Source organism: Candoia aspera, chromosome 2, assembly GCF_035149785.1.
Source record: "Candoia aspera isolate rCanAsp1 chromosome 2, rCanAsp1.hap2, whole genome shotgun sequence".
In the NCBI taxonomy this organism is placed as follows: Eukaryota; Metazoa; Chordata; class Lepidosauria; order Squamata; family Boidae; genus Candoia; species Candoia aspera.
Window position 1 is genome coordinate 177,341,666 of NC_086154.1, and position 21,001 is coordinate 177,362,666.

The 21,001-nt window shown below is 39.2% G+C and overlaps 1 protein-coding gene across 2 annotated transcripts in view; it reads right to left on the bottom strand.

Moving 5' to 3' along the window:
* The window catches only part of PLPPR1 (phospholipid phosphatase related 1), a 155,807-nt gene that overhangs the window by 13,025 nt on the left and 121,781 nt on the right, over window positions 1-21,001 (bottom strand). For both annotated transcript variants that reach the window (XM_063294954.1, XM_063294953.1), the window contains exons 3-5: window positions 7,897-8,085; window positions 2,958-3,090; window positions 575-825 (exon numbers count right to left, since the gene is read on the bottom strand). In XM_063294954.1, coding sequence (XP_063151024.1) covers window positions 575-825; window positions 2,958-3,090; window positions 7,897-8,085 — 573 coding nt within the window. The remainder of the gene's footprint in view (window positions 1-574; window positions 826-2,957; window positions 3,091-7,896; window positions 8,086-21,001) is intronic.

The window sequence follows — 21,001 nt, forward strand, 5'->3', positions numbered from 1 at the left end:
ATCTCCGTTTCAAAGCCTTGGAGCCGGCGTTGTCATAGACACTTCCGGGTCATGTGGCCAGCATGACTCACGGAACGCCGTTACCTTCCCGCCGAAGCGGTACCAATTAATCTACTCACATTTGCATGTTTTCGAACTGCTTGGTGTGCAGAAGCTGGGACGAGCAACGGGAGCTCACCCCGCTGCGCGGTTTCGAACCGCCGACCTTCCGATCGACAGCTCAGCGGTTTAACCCGCAGCGCCACCGCGTCCCTCTAGGAGTAACTTTGCCTATATTTTACAACCAGCAAAATCAGATTTTTTTGTTTTACTGGACTCTATCACTTCTAGCCTGCATACATGGATTACATTTTAGAATATTTCCCAAAGGACCAAGCACTTTCTAGAAATAAACATGAGTACATTGAGAAGACAATGGTCATTTGATTGTGATACGATTCAGCCCAGCAAGAGTGGCATGGCAGATCTCTGTGATTCTGCATAAGTCCCAAGAGAAATGAGATGGCCTTAAAGCAGTCCGAAGTGATAAATGAAGAACAGAACAGGTAAAAGTAGACCCTCTTTATGTACTTACTGTAGCATATAAGGCTGAATAAATGCTTAAAGCAGCATGTTTTGATGGAAAAGATCTCCTTGCCTTCTCAATCACATCTTGGTCACCAGTGCAGATATTCCCATTGTTAACAAATGGGTGATGAGCTCGGCAGTCACTCCCAGTGTAGTTGGGTTTACAGACAGTCAAGAAATAGGGTGCCAGGTTTCCCGTCACTACCTGGCCAGCATTTACAAATATGTTGGTGGCAAAAAGACCAAATGCAAATACTCCTGGGAAAAGAAAAAGGTAAAGGAACAAGAAAAGTGGAATTACTATTATGAACTGAAACATGATGGACATGGAAGAAAGCATGATAAGCGGCTTCTTTTCCCTCACCTGAAAAAAAAGGGGAAAGAAAAATTTGAAACAGGACTAGGAAGAAAAAAAGTGAAGCTGAAGTCCAAAGTACATATGATGAAGATCTGCAATGAAATCTCTTGAAATTAAAAATAAGGATAAATGTAATTAAAACAGGTGCAGAGGCTGCAAATTTAAAAAAGTTTATACAGATATGGGGAGATTCAGATGTACTTGAGCCCTTCAAAGTTGTCCATTGCTATTTTAGGCTAGCACTGGCCATGTTCAGGGTATGGCTTTGGTTCAAGTTAAGTGCACCAACTGCCTAGCACATATGAAGAACGAGAACCCATCTTTTATTAATGCTCTGAAACATAATATGGGAATGTATATAGGAGGAAATGAAAAGAGAGATGGAGCAAGTCTTCTGCAAGTAATCAATTCAGAATTTTACTAATGAGGGCAGGGGAGCAGTTAGGATTTAATGCAAATACAGAACATTAGGTTAATTGAATAAGCTATGATTAAATGATGCATGGACAAGTGTGTTGGGTTGGAAAGTTTATACAAACTCCATTTCTTTATTGGAAAATCAGAAAACACTTTCAATGTTTTCTCAGTGAAACCTTTTTGTCAGTATTAGCAACAATCCCAGTTAATAGATACTTTGCCACAATTGAGAGATTGCAGAAATATCCCATCTAGACAAGGAACACTTAAATAAACAAACAAACAAACAAATAGGGCTCCCTTGAATCCTGTTTGACCCTCTGATGACTTCAAGGACATGTCCATCCAGTTTTATGCCCACGTTTATGACCTTCGCAGAGTTTTACTCAGGGGTATATGATAACAGTCACGTGTTCGCTATTACAGTCAGTCAGTATGCGTTGTCCTGTGCCTGACTCGGTTTTTTCCCCACCCCACTGCAGAACGGAGAAATCGCCTAAACAAGCTATCTTTTCCTAAGCAGTGTCTTAGCTTTCACTTGGATTACCTTATTCAGGAAAGAAGTAACAGCTACACTGTGAGCCAGGAAGTCTCAAGTTCTATTTTCATTTAAAAGGGACACCCAAGGAAGCCTTACATAAGTCACTAATTCCTCAACTCAGTTCCCTCCTGCAAGATGGGGATAACACTACTAGGCTGCTGGTATGATTAAGATAATGCATGTGAAACATGGAATGCTTGAAATGAGCTAAGCCTGATTTCTTGGATGTAGATCAGCTGGAAGGGAAAGTACATAATTATTTTGTTTTGCTTATAAGAGCACAGGAATAATCACAATGGACTGACAGGAGTCAGAGTTCCATTAAAATATCAACAGAACTTGATAGCTGCCTAGATCCAACTTTCTCCAAATCCTTCCACGGAATTAGTGCTTCAGCTGGATCAGAACGTATTTTCACTGGAACAGCAAGGAAGCAGGGCACCCACTGGCTCTTCCTTCTCTCCCAGAGCCCTGCCCCTGTTCCCTAGCAAGAGCAGAGCATGCAGCTGTACCAACTGCTCTAACATTTCATCTGTTTATGCTACTGCTGGGAGAAAAGAAAACCACCATTATATTTTTGTAACCCATTTTTAGAGGCTGCCTCTAGCTGGGATTTCCACCTCAAAAGCCATTGAAAATCATGGCTGCTACAGGATACTAATGGAAAATAAAAGTGATGGTTGCCAGCCAAAAGGAGGCATCAGAATGGCAGGTTAGTAGTTGGCCCTCCCATGATGAACTTTGCTTCTTACCTCTGAAATGAAAAAGAAGAAAGCAGTTTTGCCCTTCTTTTGTCACTGAAGTCTCCCCTTTGAGAGAATCTGTCTCGGGCTATCAATCAAACTGTACAAGGCCTTCTGTACCACTAAGCTTTATGAAGTGTGATGGTTAGGTGTGAAATATTGCCCCAGAAAAATGCCGAAAAAGCTTCCTCTCTAAGAAAAAGACTTACAAGACATTGGAGCTAGTAAATTCTCCTCTCACACACCCCTGGGACACTTATGTGGGAGATCTATGCATACAAACATATGAGAATGTTTTATTTTATTTTGCAATGTGTTAATTACAGCTTACCTATAAATCGAATAATTCTCCGAAGTAATGGATTCAGGTAACAGCACTCTCCTGTCAGAATGGTTTTCTCTTGGATAATTAAGCTTTCTCTGGTGGACTTGATGAAATACATAGATATCTCCCCAATAAAAATCTGCAAAAGGAAGGGAAAGGGGGAATGTTGAGAGTCACAAAGACAAATATGTTGGTTGCCAAACTCCTCTTGGTGACTGGAATCCACTCTCTGGAAAGGGATGTTAATCCATCCCATCCCTCCATTTCTTGACCTATATTTTGTATAGGTATTTTGTATAGGTATAAAAACCCATAACCACTGATAGGGGACAACCGGTGGCAGCAGTAGGGAGGTTGGTTAGAATTGAATTTTCACTCAATCCTAGATGATCATCTCCAGATGAAGAGATTAATCAAGTACTTAACAGTTACTACAATTCACTGGTTTACATTTGAAGTAACAGACTGAGTCCTTAATTCTCCAAAGGTTATTAAATGTCTAAAAGCTCAAACTTAAAAAGAAACAAGTAAAGAAATGCAACCAAAACAAAGGTGAGTTCTCCAACACCCACTTGCTAAAGTAAGGGGAGGTATATGTCCGATGATTCTCCACTCACAGCAACTAAATTTATCTATATTTTACTAATCATCCCCAGTTGGGAGTAACACAGTTTTATTCTTTAAAAGATGTATTTATTTTTTTGTTAATAGTGCAATCAGTATATCAACAGAACCCAAGAACAAAGTGATAAGGGGAAAATTAATGTTACACTTTTCATTTTTTTTTATAAGTAATCCACTGGAATATTTCCTTTTTTAATTTGTGTGGTGCCAGATCTCAGTTGGATCCCAGGAAGAACTACAGAATAGGATAGGTAGGATAGGGAATACGGAGCAGCTGTACTAGGAGCAAAAATGACAATAAATAAGCCTTGTGGGACCATAAAGGCTATCAAATTTATGATGGAATAAATATACATTGTGGACAAAAAATTAATCCTTATGGCACTCTCTTTTGAAGAGAGTTTATATTTCTGTTTTTATTGCTACTTCCCCCTCTTGGTTACATTTCTATCAGTAGGGTTTCTTGTATCCCTGCCTCTCCTTGTTTTCTCAGTTTTTTTTAAAAAAAAAACTCTGTTCCCTACTTGTCTCATTCTCCTCAGGATCTTTACCATTATTATTATTCATCTGAGTGCACATCAGTGGAGCCATAGTGCAGACACACAACAGGACTTGAATTTTCATAATGATCACTGATTTTTTTTCCATCTGGGAAGGAACATTACTGCAGTTAAAGTACCGTAACGGCAGACACAGAAACACAATTCTCCCATCTGTGCTACCTGCAGTTGGAGGCCTGAAAAAGATACCGCCCAACTGACTTTTACATGATTTCCAGATGTAGTGATGCTGTTGGTAGTTTATTGCTAAAGTTTCCAACAGATGTACAAGAGGAAGTCTCAAAGAACCCCAACTTCCAAGTAAACATATATAGGAATGGTTACATTTCACTAGTTTCTGATTTTAGTGAATGGTCTATTTCTCTACCTTGTCTGTGCTTTATCTTCTCTTCTAGTAACCTCTCCCCCTTCTAATCAGGTGCACCATCAATTCTTAACTGTTGTTTTCTCAGACTAGGCTCCTATGTATTTATTTTACTGTTTATTTATTTAATTATATCTTGCCTTTCATTCATGAGATTCATGCATGTACACAGCTGTCTCTCCACCTCTCTCTCTCTCTCTCTCTCTCTCTCTGTTCTTCCCCACAACAAACCTGCTGGGCTGAGAGAACTAGCAAAGTCAGCCAGTGAGCTTCCATGGCCAAGGGTAGACTGGTCCCACTTCCTAGTCCAACATTTTAACCACTACACCACATTAGCTTTCATAATTATATACAAACTATTAGCTGGCAAGCAGGACATATCCCTTACCTGATCCTTTCTTCATCCCTCGAATCTCTGCAGCTCAATCAATTTGGCTACATAATATTTTCAAGAAGCACAACTACTGCTGGCATGGATGGAAATATAATAATCTACCAGTTAGATTGTAGCAGTGGCATTAAGAATTTCTGTTTATAAGTAAGGTTATCCAGGAGATATCCTAGTCCACCTCCAGCCACAGAAACTCACTGGGTAATTTTGGGCCAGTCACTCTCTCACAGCCCAACCTACCACAAAGCGGAGAAGAACAGGAGGAAGGAGTGCTATGTGCATTGCCTTGAGCTTCTGCGGGTGGAGTATATATCTAACCAACCAACCATCTCAGTGATCTGCCCTTATCTTGGAACAAGAAGAGAAAGTGACATACCTCTTTCTGCCACTAATCTAGCAAAATGCCAACATGGAAAAAAAATGATATTTCCCTCTCTGTTATTATAGTTTCTGTCAACATTGGAGCTCTCCTTTTGTGATCTTTAGATTTGCAAACATGCATTCGCAGACAAAGCCTTGGCTACACTCTAAGATACACATACCTACATGAATTGCCCCATGCATTTATACGGAAAAAGTAAATCATTCTGTATAAGGAAACTTAAAAATGGTTCTAACTCCTCTCAAGATGATCAAGTAAGGTGTTGTGGGCATATGTAGTACAATAGATAACACACTGCCCTGGACTTTAAGGGATCAGGCAATGCTGTGTTAAAGTAAAGGAAATTCTGTCCTCTGTGGCTAGACAGAGGACTAAAGCACCATTGGGTCACACCAGGGAAGACTAACATGGTCCATCCCTCAGCCAAAAGAAGTAACAGGTATGCATAACCTGCTTTGACTGTGCCTGCCATATACAATAATAAGTTCCCACTATCAGCAGTCCTGGATTGCAGAGCAGAAGAGAAGCACACTTTGGCTTTCATCATCAACCACGTGACCATCAGCTCCTGCTCTATCATTAACTTGGCTTCAACCACTGGGCAGAAAATTAGCAGGTAAAGGAAGCATATTTCTATTGAATCAAAGAACTGCAAATAAATATTCCAAACGATGGGGTGAATGGATTAACATGCAAAGCATTAATGTGGTGATCTAAGCTCCTCTGAAGAAATGTGGACTGCAAATAAGAAATCCCTGGAATGGGGACTTTGATCATTCTGCATCTGCTATACAGTGATTCCACACTACATGGAAATTCCCTCATTTTTACACTTTGGGTACATGAAGTGTAGCTTGACAAAGGAGGACTCAGCTTAATAATCCCATGCACTGCATTTATGCACAAAAAATGATAAGGAAATAGTACCTGGGGCTGTGTGTTTAGCATCAGTGTCAAGGGATCCTACATATATCCCAATATATTTATATTGGATGGGGAACCTTAATTAGACAGTTTTATTGCATGTGGAAGAATCCTAGAGATGTACAATAATATGCATTTACTCTTTTTCTGTAGCTGTTAGGGTCTGCCTAGCATGAACTGGAATAGAGGGTCAACCCTCTATTCCAGTTCATGCTAGGGTGAATACAGATGGTATTGGGTGCACAGATGGTAGGTGAACGCCCCTCAAATATCTTTCCATATTTTTTCCTTTAAAAAGGCCTCTCTTTCTAGAAGCATGTGTACTTGTGTCTGCAAATGCATCTTTAAAAACTCACAGTACCTTTCCCCCTCTAGTTTCAATCTCTTTTGCCATACATTCAGCATATATGCTTATCAAAGCCATTCCTTCCCTGAAATCTTATACTTTTTAACATTCTAAAAAGTGCAGCCTGAATATCTGACCTGCCTAATAGTTCAATACTTCTTAAAAACCTTTATTCTGAATCATTTCTTTGCAAAAAGGAGATGCCATTAAAAAACTTTTCTGGAAATGTGGGTGGAATACAGTATGTTTGTGACACCCGCTACTATCAGCCATTCATACGGCGCATAGCTGTGCACATCCTGTAAGGATGCTGGGTTAAGACTTGTGAATTTGAATAAGAAGCTAAATGATATGCCCCCGGACTCTCCCCTATACAGACATGTTCGTCTAGTTGGATGTGCTTAATATATGTTGTTCATTATCCTTCTGTGGAATCTCATTTGCAGTGAACTTAAGGAAATAAATTGAAAGCAGCTGTAAAACATATTCTGGTGGGAAGGAAAAACCAGTCCAGCTGAACAAAAGAAAACTAGACAAACATGTCTCAGAAGCTCATTTGAAGTAGCGTTTTAAATTAAACTGGTGGCCGAATCTGTTTGCTTTGTAGCACAAAGAAGCCAAAGTCTGCCATGAAAAGAAAGCAATCAAGACACTTTTGGTATTTATCTCCTAATCAATGGCTTTCTTGGGCTTATGGCAGCCTTTAATTATTTTGCATGGGAATTATATTGGAAAGAGTAGGGAAAACTGACATTTGGTTTGCAAAGGGCAAATCTTTCTATCCGTTCATAAGCACTACTCAGCTGTGATAAATTCTTTTCAAAGCAGTCAGTTTTGCCTTCAGCATGTGAAATCTCATATACCTTGCAAGATTCTCAATTTGCTTTTATTAAAAGCAATTTATTTATTTACTAAACTCCCAGAGAACTCATGGTGATGAATTCCAGCACCAATCATTTATATCAAAGTATTGTGGTTGGTCCAAACGTGTGAAACTGTCCAGTAAGGAACATTTAGCCACTGAGCTTCATTGAGTAATATGTAACATGGTGTTGTGTCTTCCTGTGAAATCACATGCAGATAATTAATTAGTGGGATAATTAATACCAGAAAGGATTTTAATAATCTGCCAATGTCTGACAAATGCTTGTCAGTTAAAAAAAAAACTAAAGATGCCTTGAAGTTGTGCTGGACTCCTCGTGACTATACTGACATTTACAGAGTTAGAGTTAGGTAAAAATTATGGGGGTGGAAAGGGAAATCAAATCTCTTCTCTGGCAAGTCAGCAATCAACATTCAAAAATCAAAGAATTTTTTAAATATATATATACATATATATATTTAATCTACTTACAATTGCTGTTGGGGTTGCAGCCAGTACACAGTAGAGGACAAGAGGGGAAATGAAGCTTTCATCCTCTGTTCCTGGATACGGTTTCATCAAATTGCTGTCTTGGCAGAAGAAGCCTTGAATATGCACCTGGAAAGTGTCTGTGCACTCAAAGTAGTAGGCGAGCAAGACGGTCCCAGCCATAATGACAAGCTGAAAATACAGCATGGTGACACCGAGACATTAGCAGCTGCTCAGCACTTACACCTCTGACAACTGCCACCCTCCATTATCACTGCCACCATTCCAACAGCAATGCCCACATCAGCGCAGGAATGTGCTCAGATGAATGTCTGCCCTCTAGAACAATTCTTAACATAAATCTCAAGGTAACTCCCCCTTCTACTCCCAGGGAAAGTTTTCAAACAAACTGGGATTACAGAGCGCCTCACAAAAGGACAGGAGGTACAGCCCTGACTTAGTCCAAAGGCATGTAGTTGTCACTGGCAGCATGGATCAATGCAAATGGAATGGGGCAGCCCTGAACAGGGCATACATCCTATCAGTCAAGAAAGCTGGGCTGGAATAAACACTCCCCACCCCCCAAGGCCAAGGAAAGCAACATACAGATGGAAAAGAAGCCTTAGGAAAAAATCAAGTGAGATTTACTCTGGAGGAGGCGTAGTAACATAGCCAAGGAGTTTCACAAAGAAGAGATGCAAAACGGTGACACTGACAGTCCTCTGCTGTTCTCTCTCCACCCACTTCCTATTTTTAGCTCTCTAGCTTCCATCAGAATATTCCACATTCCAGTGTCTGTATTCTTTTTTGGCTGATGCATCTTACTGTTGTATTCAGTATTCCATAACTTTATAATTCTATTGAAACAGGCCTAAGAAGGACATTTGAGATATTTCAGCAAGTTTAGTTTGGAAATCAGCCAAGCTATTCCTTCCCACCCCCAAAATGGAAAGTATTATGCCTTATTTCCAGATAAAAATTTTGTTTAATTATTTAATGTATTTGATTTATGTCCTCCCTTTCCATCCAGGGAGGATGATCAAATTAACAATATAATAAATAAATCATTAACATGCATACATAATTAGTGAAATAATCCTTAAAACAGTTCAAAATATCAGGCTGAAAGTGTTGAATTTAATCCCACTTGGCACCCCAGAATTTCTTTTCTCCTTATCCAATCTCTAGAAAGCTGCTGGAAGGCAATATTAATAATACAAGGCTCAAAGTCAACCTGATTCAAAAAAAAAAAAAAATCAGGAATAAGTTCCACTGACAAATACTCCTTGCCTATATATGCAGGATAAATGATGCTGCAAAGAACAACTGCATTGTCACACTTTGAAAACGTAAAAAGGAAGCTCAAGATTTTGGGTGCTCAAATGGAATTCCCATCCACTCTCCCAATCCATGAAAGAGGACCAGAAAGGGAAAGAATACTGCAGGTCAACAACTGAGACTTGAGAGATTTGTTTCTAGGACAGGGGTCAGAGCTATCTAAATCAGGCTTGCACAACTTATAGAAGGGAAAGGGTCACATTGATAAATTAAAAGTAATTGTGGGTTGCAAAGGAATACCTGGTGTGCTGATCAGCTGTTTGGTAGTTAAAGGAGTGGCAGCAATGTTGGAGCTGACAGCATCAGTAAGACCTGGAGGCAGTGGAGGTACTCAGCAGCTTCTATTGGGGTGGCAACAGCAAATTTATTGACTTTTTAAAAGTGCTGGCGGGCCACACAAGGCTGCTTGGTGGGCCGCATGTGGCCTGCGAACCATATGTTGTGCAGGCCTGATCTAGATGATGGACTGCTGGCATGAGATGTGCTGCAACTCATGAGGACGGGTAAAAATTCTGGTTAGTCAAAGCACAGTGAAGTTCATTAGGAAAGCTTTAAACCAAATTCTGCAGAGAATGGAAAATAAAAGATTTTTGCAATGTAGAAAATGGGTGTATTGCTGAAATGGGACTTCTTGAACTACCAGAAAGAATTCTGGCTCATAAAGTTCATGGACTTCAGTAATGCTCAGAGTATAGGGGAAAAAAACAATGTGGTGTAGTGGTTAAAATGCTGGTCTGACACTGGGAAGACCCAGATTCAAGGCCATCTGGCCCTCAGTTAGGGAAACTCACTGGGTGGCTCTGGGTTTGACGCTCTCTCTCAGCCCACTCTCCTTTACAGGGTTGTTATTGTGTTTGGAAATGGGGGAATGAGTCTATGTATGCTTCCTTGAGCTCTTAGAGGAAAGGTGAGACATACATTTAGTAAACAAAAAATCAGCATGAACTTAACCTCTTAGTATAGAAAACAAGATTTAACAGGTGTAAAGGAGATCTGGTGTCTTGATTCTCATGACTGGAATACAGCAGTCAATATAGCAATGGACGAAAGGAAGCAACAGGAAGGGAGGAGTTGCTCAGAAATCCAAATGAATGAATCTGGCAATGCTATTGAGAGGCTCAGGGTTAACCTAATGGAGGCACAAAGGACACAGTACTATTGCTGATGTCTATTATTGTCTTCCCAACCAAGGAGAAGATATGGATGATGTCTTCCAATAGTAAAATGCAGATTTCTCAAAGGGATGTGAAGTCATACTGACGGGAAATATTAAGTACCCTGACATCTGTTTGGAGACAACTCTGCCAGGCGTAATTATTCCAGGAATTTCCTAACTTGTCTTACTGACACCTCTTCCCTTCAGACAGCAGGAGAAAGTATAAGAGGAACAGCTTTCTTTGGTGTGACATACTAACCAATGCGGAAGACTTAGTTGAGAAGTGGAAACCAGAGCACTGGGGAAGAATGGCCATGCAAAAGGATGGAATGTTTGAGTGTTGCCAAACATGTACTTTCAAAACAGCAGATTTTAATGAACTCAGAATAATGGTAGGTAGGATCCTGTAGCAGAAAAACTGATGCAAAAAGAAATTTGATATGAGTGGGGTTCCTAAAGAAAGGTATTAAAAGCCAAACTGTGAACAGTTCTAAAGAGGATGAAACATGGAGGACAGCAAAAGAAACAAATACTTAGGAAAGAAACAAAAAGCTTAGGCAAGGGCTGAAAACAAAAAAAGGTAACATGCAGGAAATGGGAAGAGGGCCGGCGATGTGCATCTCTGTCAAGGTCACCTTCCTTACTCTTGACAGAACTAGAGTCCAAACCAGAGCCCCTTTCATTCGATTCAGCATTAATCAGCTTCCACTTTGAGTGCTCAGTTCAACTAGGCACTACATTTTAAGATGGATTCAGAGAAACTGGTATTTCAGGGAAGGGCAATGAAAATGATCAGAAGACTAGAAAGCCTCATGAAGAAAGACTGATGGAGCTGGGTATGTTTGAGAAAAGACAGATGAGGGGGGGAGGATAACAGCTTTAAACACCAGAAAGTGAAAGGATCTCACTTAGAAGAAGGTTAATGTGTATTCTCTCTCACCAGAGAGCAAGACATGAAGCAATGGATTTAAATTACAGGACGGCAGATGGTAATGGAATTCTTTAAAAAAACCTTCATAGTAGTAAAAGAAGTTTGACAGTGAAACTAAGTATGCAGAGTGGTGGTGGTCTCTCCTTCATCGGATGTATTCAGGCAGAAGCTAGAAAACCATCTGTCCAGGATGCTTCAATTGAATTTGTGCATTGAGTTGGGACTCAATATCTAAATGGCTTCTTCCAATACTCTAATTCTAAGAGGCTACACCTGGCCTCTTTTGCTAGGGTTACTAGATCTGGTCTGCAAAAATCCAGATAACCACTTGATGGCAGCAAAGAGAGGCAGAGTTTTTCTTCTTCTTGCTGCCATCCAGTGTTTGTCTAGATCAGCCTTTCTCAACCTTTTGACCCTGGAGGAACCCTTGAAATATTTTTCAGGCCTCAGGGAACCCCTGCACATTCAGGCTCAAATATAGGCCACAAGTTACAAAATTATTATATTCATTTCATGTATTACAGGCATTAACAGTGTTCTTAAACTAAAAATAAAGAATGAGACTTACCCCTTTAATGTGAAGTTGCCCAAATTTGAAATAATTTTTTAAATAAATCTTGATCTCCCAGGGAACCCCTAGTGACCTCTCGTGGAACTCCAGAGTCCCACGGAACCCTGGTTGAGAAACCCTGGTCTAGATTTTTGTAATCTTGGCTCCAACTCTGTGAGACAGCCATACAGTACACCAGGAATTTGTTCAGATAGCACGATGCTCATCTATTGAGCACATGGGAACAAGGTCACCAGAATGCATTCTGTTCCACAGGCCTTCGTCATTTAATATCTAGAATTCTGGCATTTAACTACATTAAATAGTTTATGCCCTAACAGTAATTAGAGATTTGTCTCTTTTCATATCCCAAATAGATCTCAGTTCTGCTACCTAAGTCTTTTTCTATTGCAATAATGTTATTTATGAGAGCCAATAGACTGTTCCACACTATATTCCCTTGGCTTAAAGTAATTCTGCTTCTAAAATTTACAATTAGATAAAAATATATATTATGAAAAAAGACCCACCTTCATCCATATAACAATACATCCCAAAGAATGCCCATGCTGTTCTGATATGTTTGGAGTATCTCATCCTGATCCTAAATATTCTGCTATTTTAAATATTTTAAGCTAAGTATATTCATATTTGTTTATAATTTAAAGTACAATAAATATGGGATACATATTTCAGAAATAAATAAGAATCCATTTGTGTAAAGTTTCAATGCAATTATTTTCAATTAAGAAAGTTCATGCCTTTGAAGCAGTAAGAACTGTTCTACCTGTGGATAGCCTTCAGGTTTAAAGCTAATACATGGAGCAGGAAAGGAGGCTGAAATTTCTGGCTTATCACAATGTCAAGTTCTCTGAGACATCAACCACAGAGATCTGCAAAAGGACATCTCTATGCATGAAAATTTCTGAAGATGATCAACATGCTGACAAAGTGATAAGAACAAGTCACAACATTTGTGTTTGTGTGTGTACGCTGGTGTGTATCCTGAGTTTCTAATTAAAATATGCTATAGACCAAAGCAATCAATCAAAGCAATCTCTGCCCTTTCTTTCTTCACATTACTCAAACTCCTTCAGATTCCCCGAAAGTTCATAACAAAAGGTAGTAGATGGGAATCACAACCATCCATTCAATATGAAATAATGAATGGTGGCCAAGTGGGTGTTCATTTCAGTTCAAGGAGGAGACAACCTAAAATCAGATGTTTTCCCCTCCTTTCATTATCTCAAGCCAGTATTACTTTGCTATCACATTTTAAAATCGATATATGCCATGTAAAATAGAAGCAGACAAGATGTATCTTTGCTCCTTCACAATGGGAGTTATGCATTGACAATGCCAACATTAAATGGAAATGATATAGATTCCTACCTCCTGCCACTATAAAGGCAGTGTCACATAAAACCAAACCAAAACCACAACACTGTATAGCAGCAGCTCTCAGGAATACAGTAAAACAGAAATGATGAAAAGAACCACACTGCCTCCTTGTGAAAAAAAAAAAAAAAAAAAGCTTGAAGAACACTTTTTCACTTGAATGTCTACTGCAACCTCACTTTCCTTTCTCTTCTCTGCTAGGCCAAGCTGGGAGCAGTGCCGAACCAGACAGTTGGCTGTCTGGTCTTACTATCTCCAGGGATACACATTTTAGCCAGAGAAGGCAGTGTTACACCTAGAAAGAAAGGTAAGGTCCTGATCCTTAGGGAAGAAAAACTAAAGGCAACTGCATGAAGACAGAAAATCTGGATTCATGCAGTGTTTGTTTAACCATGGTTTAACTGAACAACACAGTAAGCCCAAATGTGGCACAGCATATTGTTTGAGCTCAGCCATCAGAAAGAGTAGTAGTAATTGCCCTAACCCTAACCCTAACTAAGTATTCAGATGCTGAGTGGGGAAAAGATTCCAGGCTGGTTGTCCAGCACGCCCATTCTAGACCCCACACCAAGAATCAGCCCAAGGCCTGTACAAAGGATTATGAAAAGCCAAAGACAGCCATGCCCTAAAGGAAAGGATGACCAGCTGCCATGTGAAGGTGATAAGCCAGTGAGAGTGAGCTGAATTTTCAATAAGCATCAGAAGTCATAGATGGATCTAGAAGAATCAGAGAGAGCGTAATCCCATCCAGCACAACGGAATCATTTTTCCTCATATGTTTATCAACTTATCAAAAGCAATTTTCTTGTGTGAATGAAACTCCAATTTGTTTGGCTTCCTTCAATCAATATAGACATCAAAGTCCGATTTAGAACTTCCTTGGATTTTGATAAAAAAGAAAACAGAAATATAGCATTAGCTCATTCTTCTGAAGGTATACACCAATCCTGTGAATGAGATGTTTGTCAAATGACACAATCACATGAGAACTCAATTTGCATTTGGCCAAACTTCACTTCCATAATCCTTTTCAGGCCTTCATGAAACCGGAAAGGGAGGAAGTCAAGATGAGGCAGGGCTTACATGGTTCATCTCCCCATTTCAACTGTCCATGCATGCAGACAACTGCTCACACAGGGCTTTTAGTTGTAATTATTTTAGACTTACTAGCTGTTTCACTGCACTGTGTTGCCTAACTGAGCTTGATTAAAAAATACGCCTATTCTCATAGAAGCTGAACTGAGCCAGCTGATCATATGTGCTGATGTGGTTATTTGACCTTTATAGGCCTGAACTGAAAAAGAAGCAGAATGACTTCAGCTATAGCTGAACTTGAGCCAAAAATGTGATGATTTGCTTCTGTGGGACCACCCATTTTGTCACCCACAAACTTGTGTATAAACATTACACTAAACTGAAAATGTTGTAACCATCTGCTGAATAGGCTGTCACTGGCTAGTTCCATACATGACGCTAAGCCATAGCTATACAGTTTTACTAAGCTAATTCAAGGTTTACAAAACAATTTTCAAGAATGTTTCATCAGAGAAAAGTACTTGTGTGCACATATTTAAATTGGGTCCAGTTCACTGCAGAGGTAGGATTTAGTTCCAGCAAGAATTCTCCCAAAATATGCTGAGGAGTAGAAACAAGCAAGCAAAGATTTGTTCTTCAGATTTTAGCATAAAATCAAATTGATTTTTTTTAACTTTAAGCAAGGCTCCAGATTTCCTGTAACAATTCCCTTAAAATGTATCCTTTAACTCTCACTGCAGAGTTCTTTTCCCCTCAGTTTAATTAAAAGAAAAAAGAAAAGAAACCCTAGAGTTTAAGTCTGGAGTATTAGCTAGCCCTTGAGCTCCACTGATCCATGTTTCTATTTAAATCTGCATAAGCTTCTGCAGAACTTCAGAAGCTTATGCAGCAGGGGGCATTAATGCTTTGTCAGATTTTTTGCAGACAATGCTTTTTGAAGAATGTCATGCATTTTTCTACATCAAAATCATTTAATATCCCAAAGAAGGGCTAGACTTTCGTTTAATTTTCTCACAGTGGGTAATCTGACTCTTGTGCATGGCAACTGAGGGATTCCCACACTATGTCCTTTGCTGTTGAAAATGGAAGATTAAACGTGACATTTGGAAATAGAAGCAAAGAGAGCCTAATTGTGCAATCTTATGTATGTCAATTTAGAACTAAATTTCACGGGATTATTTCTTATTTCGAGGGAGTGTTTATAGGGTTACCATTCAAACCAGTGCATGCTATGAATAAAGTTCAGAGCTACTGAGGTTTACCATACATGGGGAACACTTTCCCTCTATACTGATATACACACCCTGTTGATTGAATACCAGTGACAACAAACCAGGGATGACCTATAGCAGATGATGATGATTTTGGTCTCCTCCTCTTTCTGTAATCATATCCCTCTACTCTGGTATGAATATGCACTCACATTCCCACCCTCTGCTGTTTAATTTGGAAGCTGACTTCCCATCATGACCCCGCTCCAAACCATTATCCAACCCATGGATTACAACCTCCTGAAAGTGAGAGTGACAGTTGGGATAATGGGTATTTTTCTTCCACAGCTACTTTCTCAGAGATGACAAGATACGTAATTAGATTGGTGTGGCATCTGCCCTTTGCATGAAATGGCAGAATCCCAAATGAAAATAAAAATAAACTTACAGTATTAAACAAAACTCCCACACACACTTACTTAAAACATAATGTTACATAACAGCAACTGCTTATGGTTTCTCATGAAACAACACTTGCTGATTATTTGAAAGTAACGCTTAGAATGGCAAATAAAATAAACACAAAGTCAGGGACAAAATACCCTTTGCATCTTATAATCCAAACAAGCCTTCTAAGAAACAGAGCTCAGGAGCAAACCCCTCATTTGCATGCTATATGGTGTATTTTATACCACATGTGATATTCTTTAAGGCTAAGGTTATGACTGGCTCAATAAACCTTATCTTATTATTCATTACCTTATTATATCACCACATTTCTAGGAAAACCACTGGAGAATGCTATCTATGGACGTTCTTATATAAGTTCTACTTTTAAGGCCTTTATACTTGCCATGGAATAAAGATCAATTTGATTTATAATTTAAATATGTACTATGGTACACGGATTATCTAAAGTTCCCTGCAAGGGTCTGCAAGCATGTTTTGCATTACTGCTGCCAAGCAAGCATTTTCCTAAGTGTAAAAAGGGTTTTGATATAGCAAAGTGCTCTGTGATATTTTAGATGTGGCTAGTCACCTCTTCTTTACCTATATGCAGTCAGGCAAGTAGACAGGTAGATTATGCATAGGAAAACACTGACTCAAATTCAAGTGAATATTAAATTTAAAAATTTACAGTGTTTATAAGACTATTCAATAAAAGACAGCTCAAATATATAGAAAGGTTTTCTGAAAGGTATGGCTAGAGAAAGATTTATTTGGTTCACACTTCTTTTATATACCAGTGTAGCGCCATTATCATAAAATAACTCAATGATATACTTTCCCAAATTTTGTGATGCAGTTCTACGACAATAAATTGCAAAATTTTTTTCAAAGTTTTTGAAGTATGAGTTCCCATGTCTGGATTACTGCATGCATTTTTAGTGAGAAGCATCCCCCAAAGTGTACATACACTTCTTCCACTGTGTGGATTTGTTTAATCTGTAAACAATACTTTGCCAACCATTATGGCTAGGCTCATACAATATGTTAAACCAAATCAAAGAAGCTACTGTGATGCCCCTGATTCTTGCTGATAATTCAGAATTTCTTAGACACAGGGCATTGTAGCACATGAAAGAAAGATTTTATTAAAGCATAGTAACCAGTTGCAGTTCAAAGACCAGTCTGCCCAGAAGCCCGCCAATAGATACAAAAGCTCCTTGCCCCTCCCAAATTCCTGCAAGCTTGCAATGCGTTTTGGCTGCTGATAACATAACTCCTTTGGCCCTGAAGCTCAAGCACTGCCTCACTAAGCTATTTCACTTGCATTCCTATTTGCTATCTAAGCAAGTTTGCAATCTACCTACTACAATTCCCACATATACATTGGCAGGATTCCTATCCTGACAGCTACATTAAGGCTTGTCATGATGTATGAGGAATTGTGTATGGAAAAGTCTCCAATGCTGGGAAAGGTGGAAGGAAAGAGAATAAATAAGAGGACACCAGCAGCAAGGTGGATGGGTGCACCATCGGAACATCTGAAGGACCAGGTTAGGGACAGACTGTCACGGGGAAAGTCTATCTATGTGGTTGCTAAGAGTTGACACTGATTTGATGCACATAATCAGTCAATCATTTATGCATGAAGACCAGCCTGTGCAGTATACAGGATTCTCCTGGATTTTTCATTTGTCTGTTGGATAATACACTTGAAATCCTGAAGATGGAGATCAATGTTTGTGAGAGGAGAAAAAGCAAGGAAGAGCATGCAGCTGTTTAATCTCCCAAGTAGCAGATTTAATAATGGCCATTAATCTTGATTGTGACCTATCAACCATACTTTGAATGTCAATTAAGCAACTTCCATGTTCAGAAAAACACATCAGCTGAGAACATTGTGATGGAATGGTTGTGAAGACTCTACCTGGCAGCTTGCTGTTATATTTGCTGCAACAAAATTGTTCAAGCCTATTTTTCTTATTTTAGCAAAATAAATGGCAGGAAACCTATCAGCAGGGGGCATTCTATCCAAATCTAACAGTGACACAGAAATTGTCTGCAACAAGCAGTAAAGCTGTTTTTTTTTTTTTGCCTTGATAAATTTGAATTGCTTTAAAATGAAAGTAAGAGCTGAGGATATGTGTCAGCTTCTGTAGATTAAAATTAAACTAATATGGGGTTGATTCCTATTTATTGTTTTATGGTCATGCTTTCATGTACAGAACAACATTCTCATTTTTACTGTCATGCTTCTGGTTCTCTCCCATAAAAACCAGGTTCACACATTAAGCTAAGCCACAGATTGTTTTAAATATGAGTTTAAGCATGTTTTATTAGTCGACTGACTGATAAACCAGTCAAACTTAATAGCAGATTTTCACAACATAATCCAATCCCAAATAAATCACATTATGGCTGAATGCAATAAATCACACACTTGGAAATTAAAGTTTGGTGAGAATGATAAGAATTTTCTATTAGTGATTCCCATCTTCTAATTTCAATATGCAGTTCCCAAGAATTTCTAGAACAGTATTAAATATTAAATCAGTTGAAGTGTGCACATATGTCAGCTGTTGAAATTTTTCAGGGATAATTTCCATGTTTTGATAATGTCCACGGTTTATTATTTACAATTTAGTGCTGTTCTGTTTTATACTTCAAAAAAGCCTAACTATTCTGATGGGATAGTAACTACTGCATTTCTTCTGATCCTTCCTTTTATGGGGGGCAAAATCCATCCAAATATGGAGAACTTTTAAAAATCCAATTAAAGGGACAAGAGGCGAGGCTTAAACTTTATCCCCTTCTGATCAGCATCAACCAATCTTGCCCTTGCAATTACATGAAGAAAAACTGTAAATAAGCATGGACTAATTATTGTGATATTCTGTGCCATTTTTTAAAAAAAGGATGCCTCATTATACTTACCAAATAAAACGAAAAAAATGACACTCCATGTATTTTTACAAAATGGTGAGCTAAACAGAAACAGTGAATGCAAAGCAGCAGTTTTAAACAGTTTAAATTGAAATTCATGAATTGTGGCCTAAAGGCAGGGAGTAAGAAATAAAAACAGCATGTAGATATGTGAGTTAGCTGCCAACATGCTCTTATCAATTAACTAACATGCACCAGGGAATTAATGTGGAAGAGGAGGAAGGGATGATAACAATATCCCCTTTCCAAAGAGAATCTCTGGAACTGAAATTCTGTAGAATATGCACAGTGTCAAAGACATGAGCTTTTCTTTCTAGATGGATTATTTCTATTACAAAACAAAAAGGGCAAAAGGAGTATAAATCCTGGGATGATTATGATGATGAAAGAATGATGATCCAATGGGGATACTTTTAAAATTGCTACAGAGGCCCAACCACATTTAAAGGTCCACACGACTACAGCCTTAGAAGTCTCAATTTGATGCCCATGTAATGTTGTCACCACACAAATGAATTAATTATAAATCAATGTAAGTCACACAAGTGATGCCAATTACATAATTTACAACATTTGTGTGATGAAAATATTCATTAATTTCATTAATTTCTCAGTGTTTTGCCTCACTAGTCTTCTTCCTTGTTCACTCAAGAATATAGCAGCTTCTTGTGCCCTAAATTATTTTAGAGTTTCAGTTTATGTCACGGTTAACTGTGATACATTACCACTCTTTTATATTTATTTTAAAATTTGAATTTTACAACATCTCTGTGAGGCTGATTCTAAGCTTCCTCTAAAATATATACAGCATTGGGTGGTGCTTGGCTTCAGGGTTCTGTGACTGTGTGGCCTGAAAAAATAATCAGTAGCTGAACATGCACACAATGATCATAAAATTCAAGGACACACAAGTGCTGTCGACTACATTGAACTATTACGTATGCCTACACAGAGAGGCTACTGAGATCCATACATAACCCAACAGCTTCAACAAGAAAAAAGAAAATCTGGAAGTTAACAAAGCTTGGTTACCTGCCCTGCACCACAGCAAGATCTTGCCCAAAAGCAAGACCAACCAGGAATCAGTTCCCAAAAATGGGCAAATCAAAAACTTGCCTGGACAAGGACCCAATCAGGACTCAGCTGCTCAAATTAACCAACCAGAACCCAGCACAAACCAAGAACCTATCAGGAATCAGCACTCCAAAACTGACCAGTTAGAACCTGGCATGAACAAAGGACCAAGCAGGAGCAACACCACCAAAACAACCAATCAGGAACCAATCACCAACCAACCTGCACCGATCAGAAACCAGCTTGGCTAAAGGCCAGTCAGAAGTCAGGACACCTTGCTATAAAGACAGGAGCCCAGGCAGTCCCTGCTCAGTTGCCTTTGCCTCTGAAGAGGCCAACCACAGTTGCTGGCAAAATGTTAGGAAATCTTTCTCTAGACCACTGTCACTAAACCCTGAGGCTCAACACTGTCTAACAAATACTGACTGTGAAAGCCTATGCCGGCATATACAGTATTACTACCCAAATAAGCCATTTGAACTACAACCTTCTTTATCTTACCAAACTGATTGGTTATGTGCTATCAACTTAGTGTTGATTCTTAGGGACTTCATGTTGTTTATTTGTTTAGTCGCTTCCGACTCTTTGTGACTTCATGGACCAGCCCACGCCAGAGCTTCCTGTCGGTCGTCAACACCCCCAGCTCCCCCAGGGATGAGTCTGTCACCTCTAGAATATCATCCATCCACCTTGCCCTTGGTCGGCCCCTCTTCCTTTTGCCTTCCACTCTCCCTAGCATCAGTACCTTCTCCAGGGTGTCCTGTCTTCTTATTATGTGGCCAAAGTATTTCAGTTTGGCCTTTAATATCATTCCCTCAAGTGAGCAGTCTGGCTTAATTTCCTGGAGGATGGACTGGTTTGATCTTCTTGTAGTCCAAGGCACTCTCAGAATTTTCCTCCAACACCACAGTTCCAAAGCATCGACCTTCCTTCTCTCAGCCTTCCTTAGGGTCCAGCTCTCACAGCCATATGTTACTACGGGGAACACCATTGCTTTAACTATGCGGACCTTTGTTGTCAGTTAG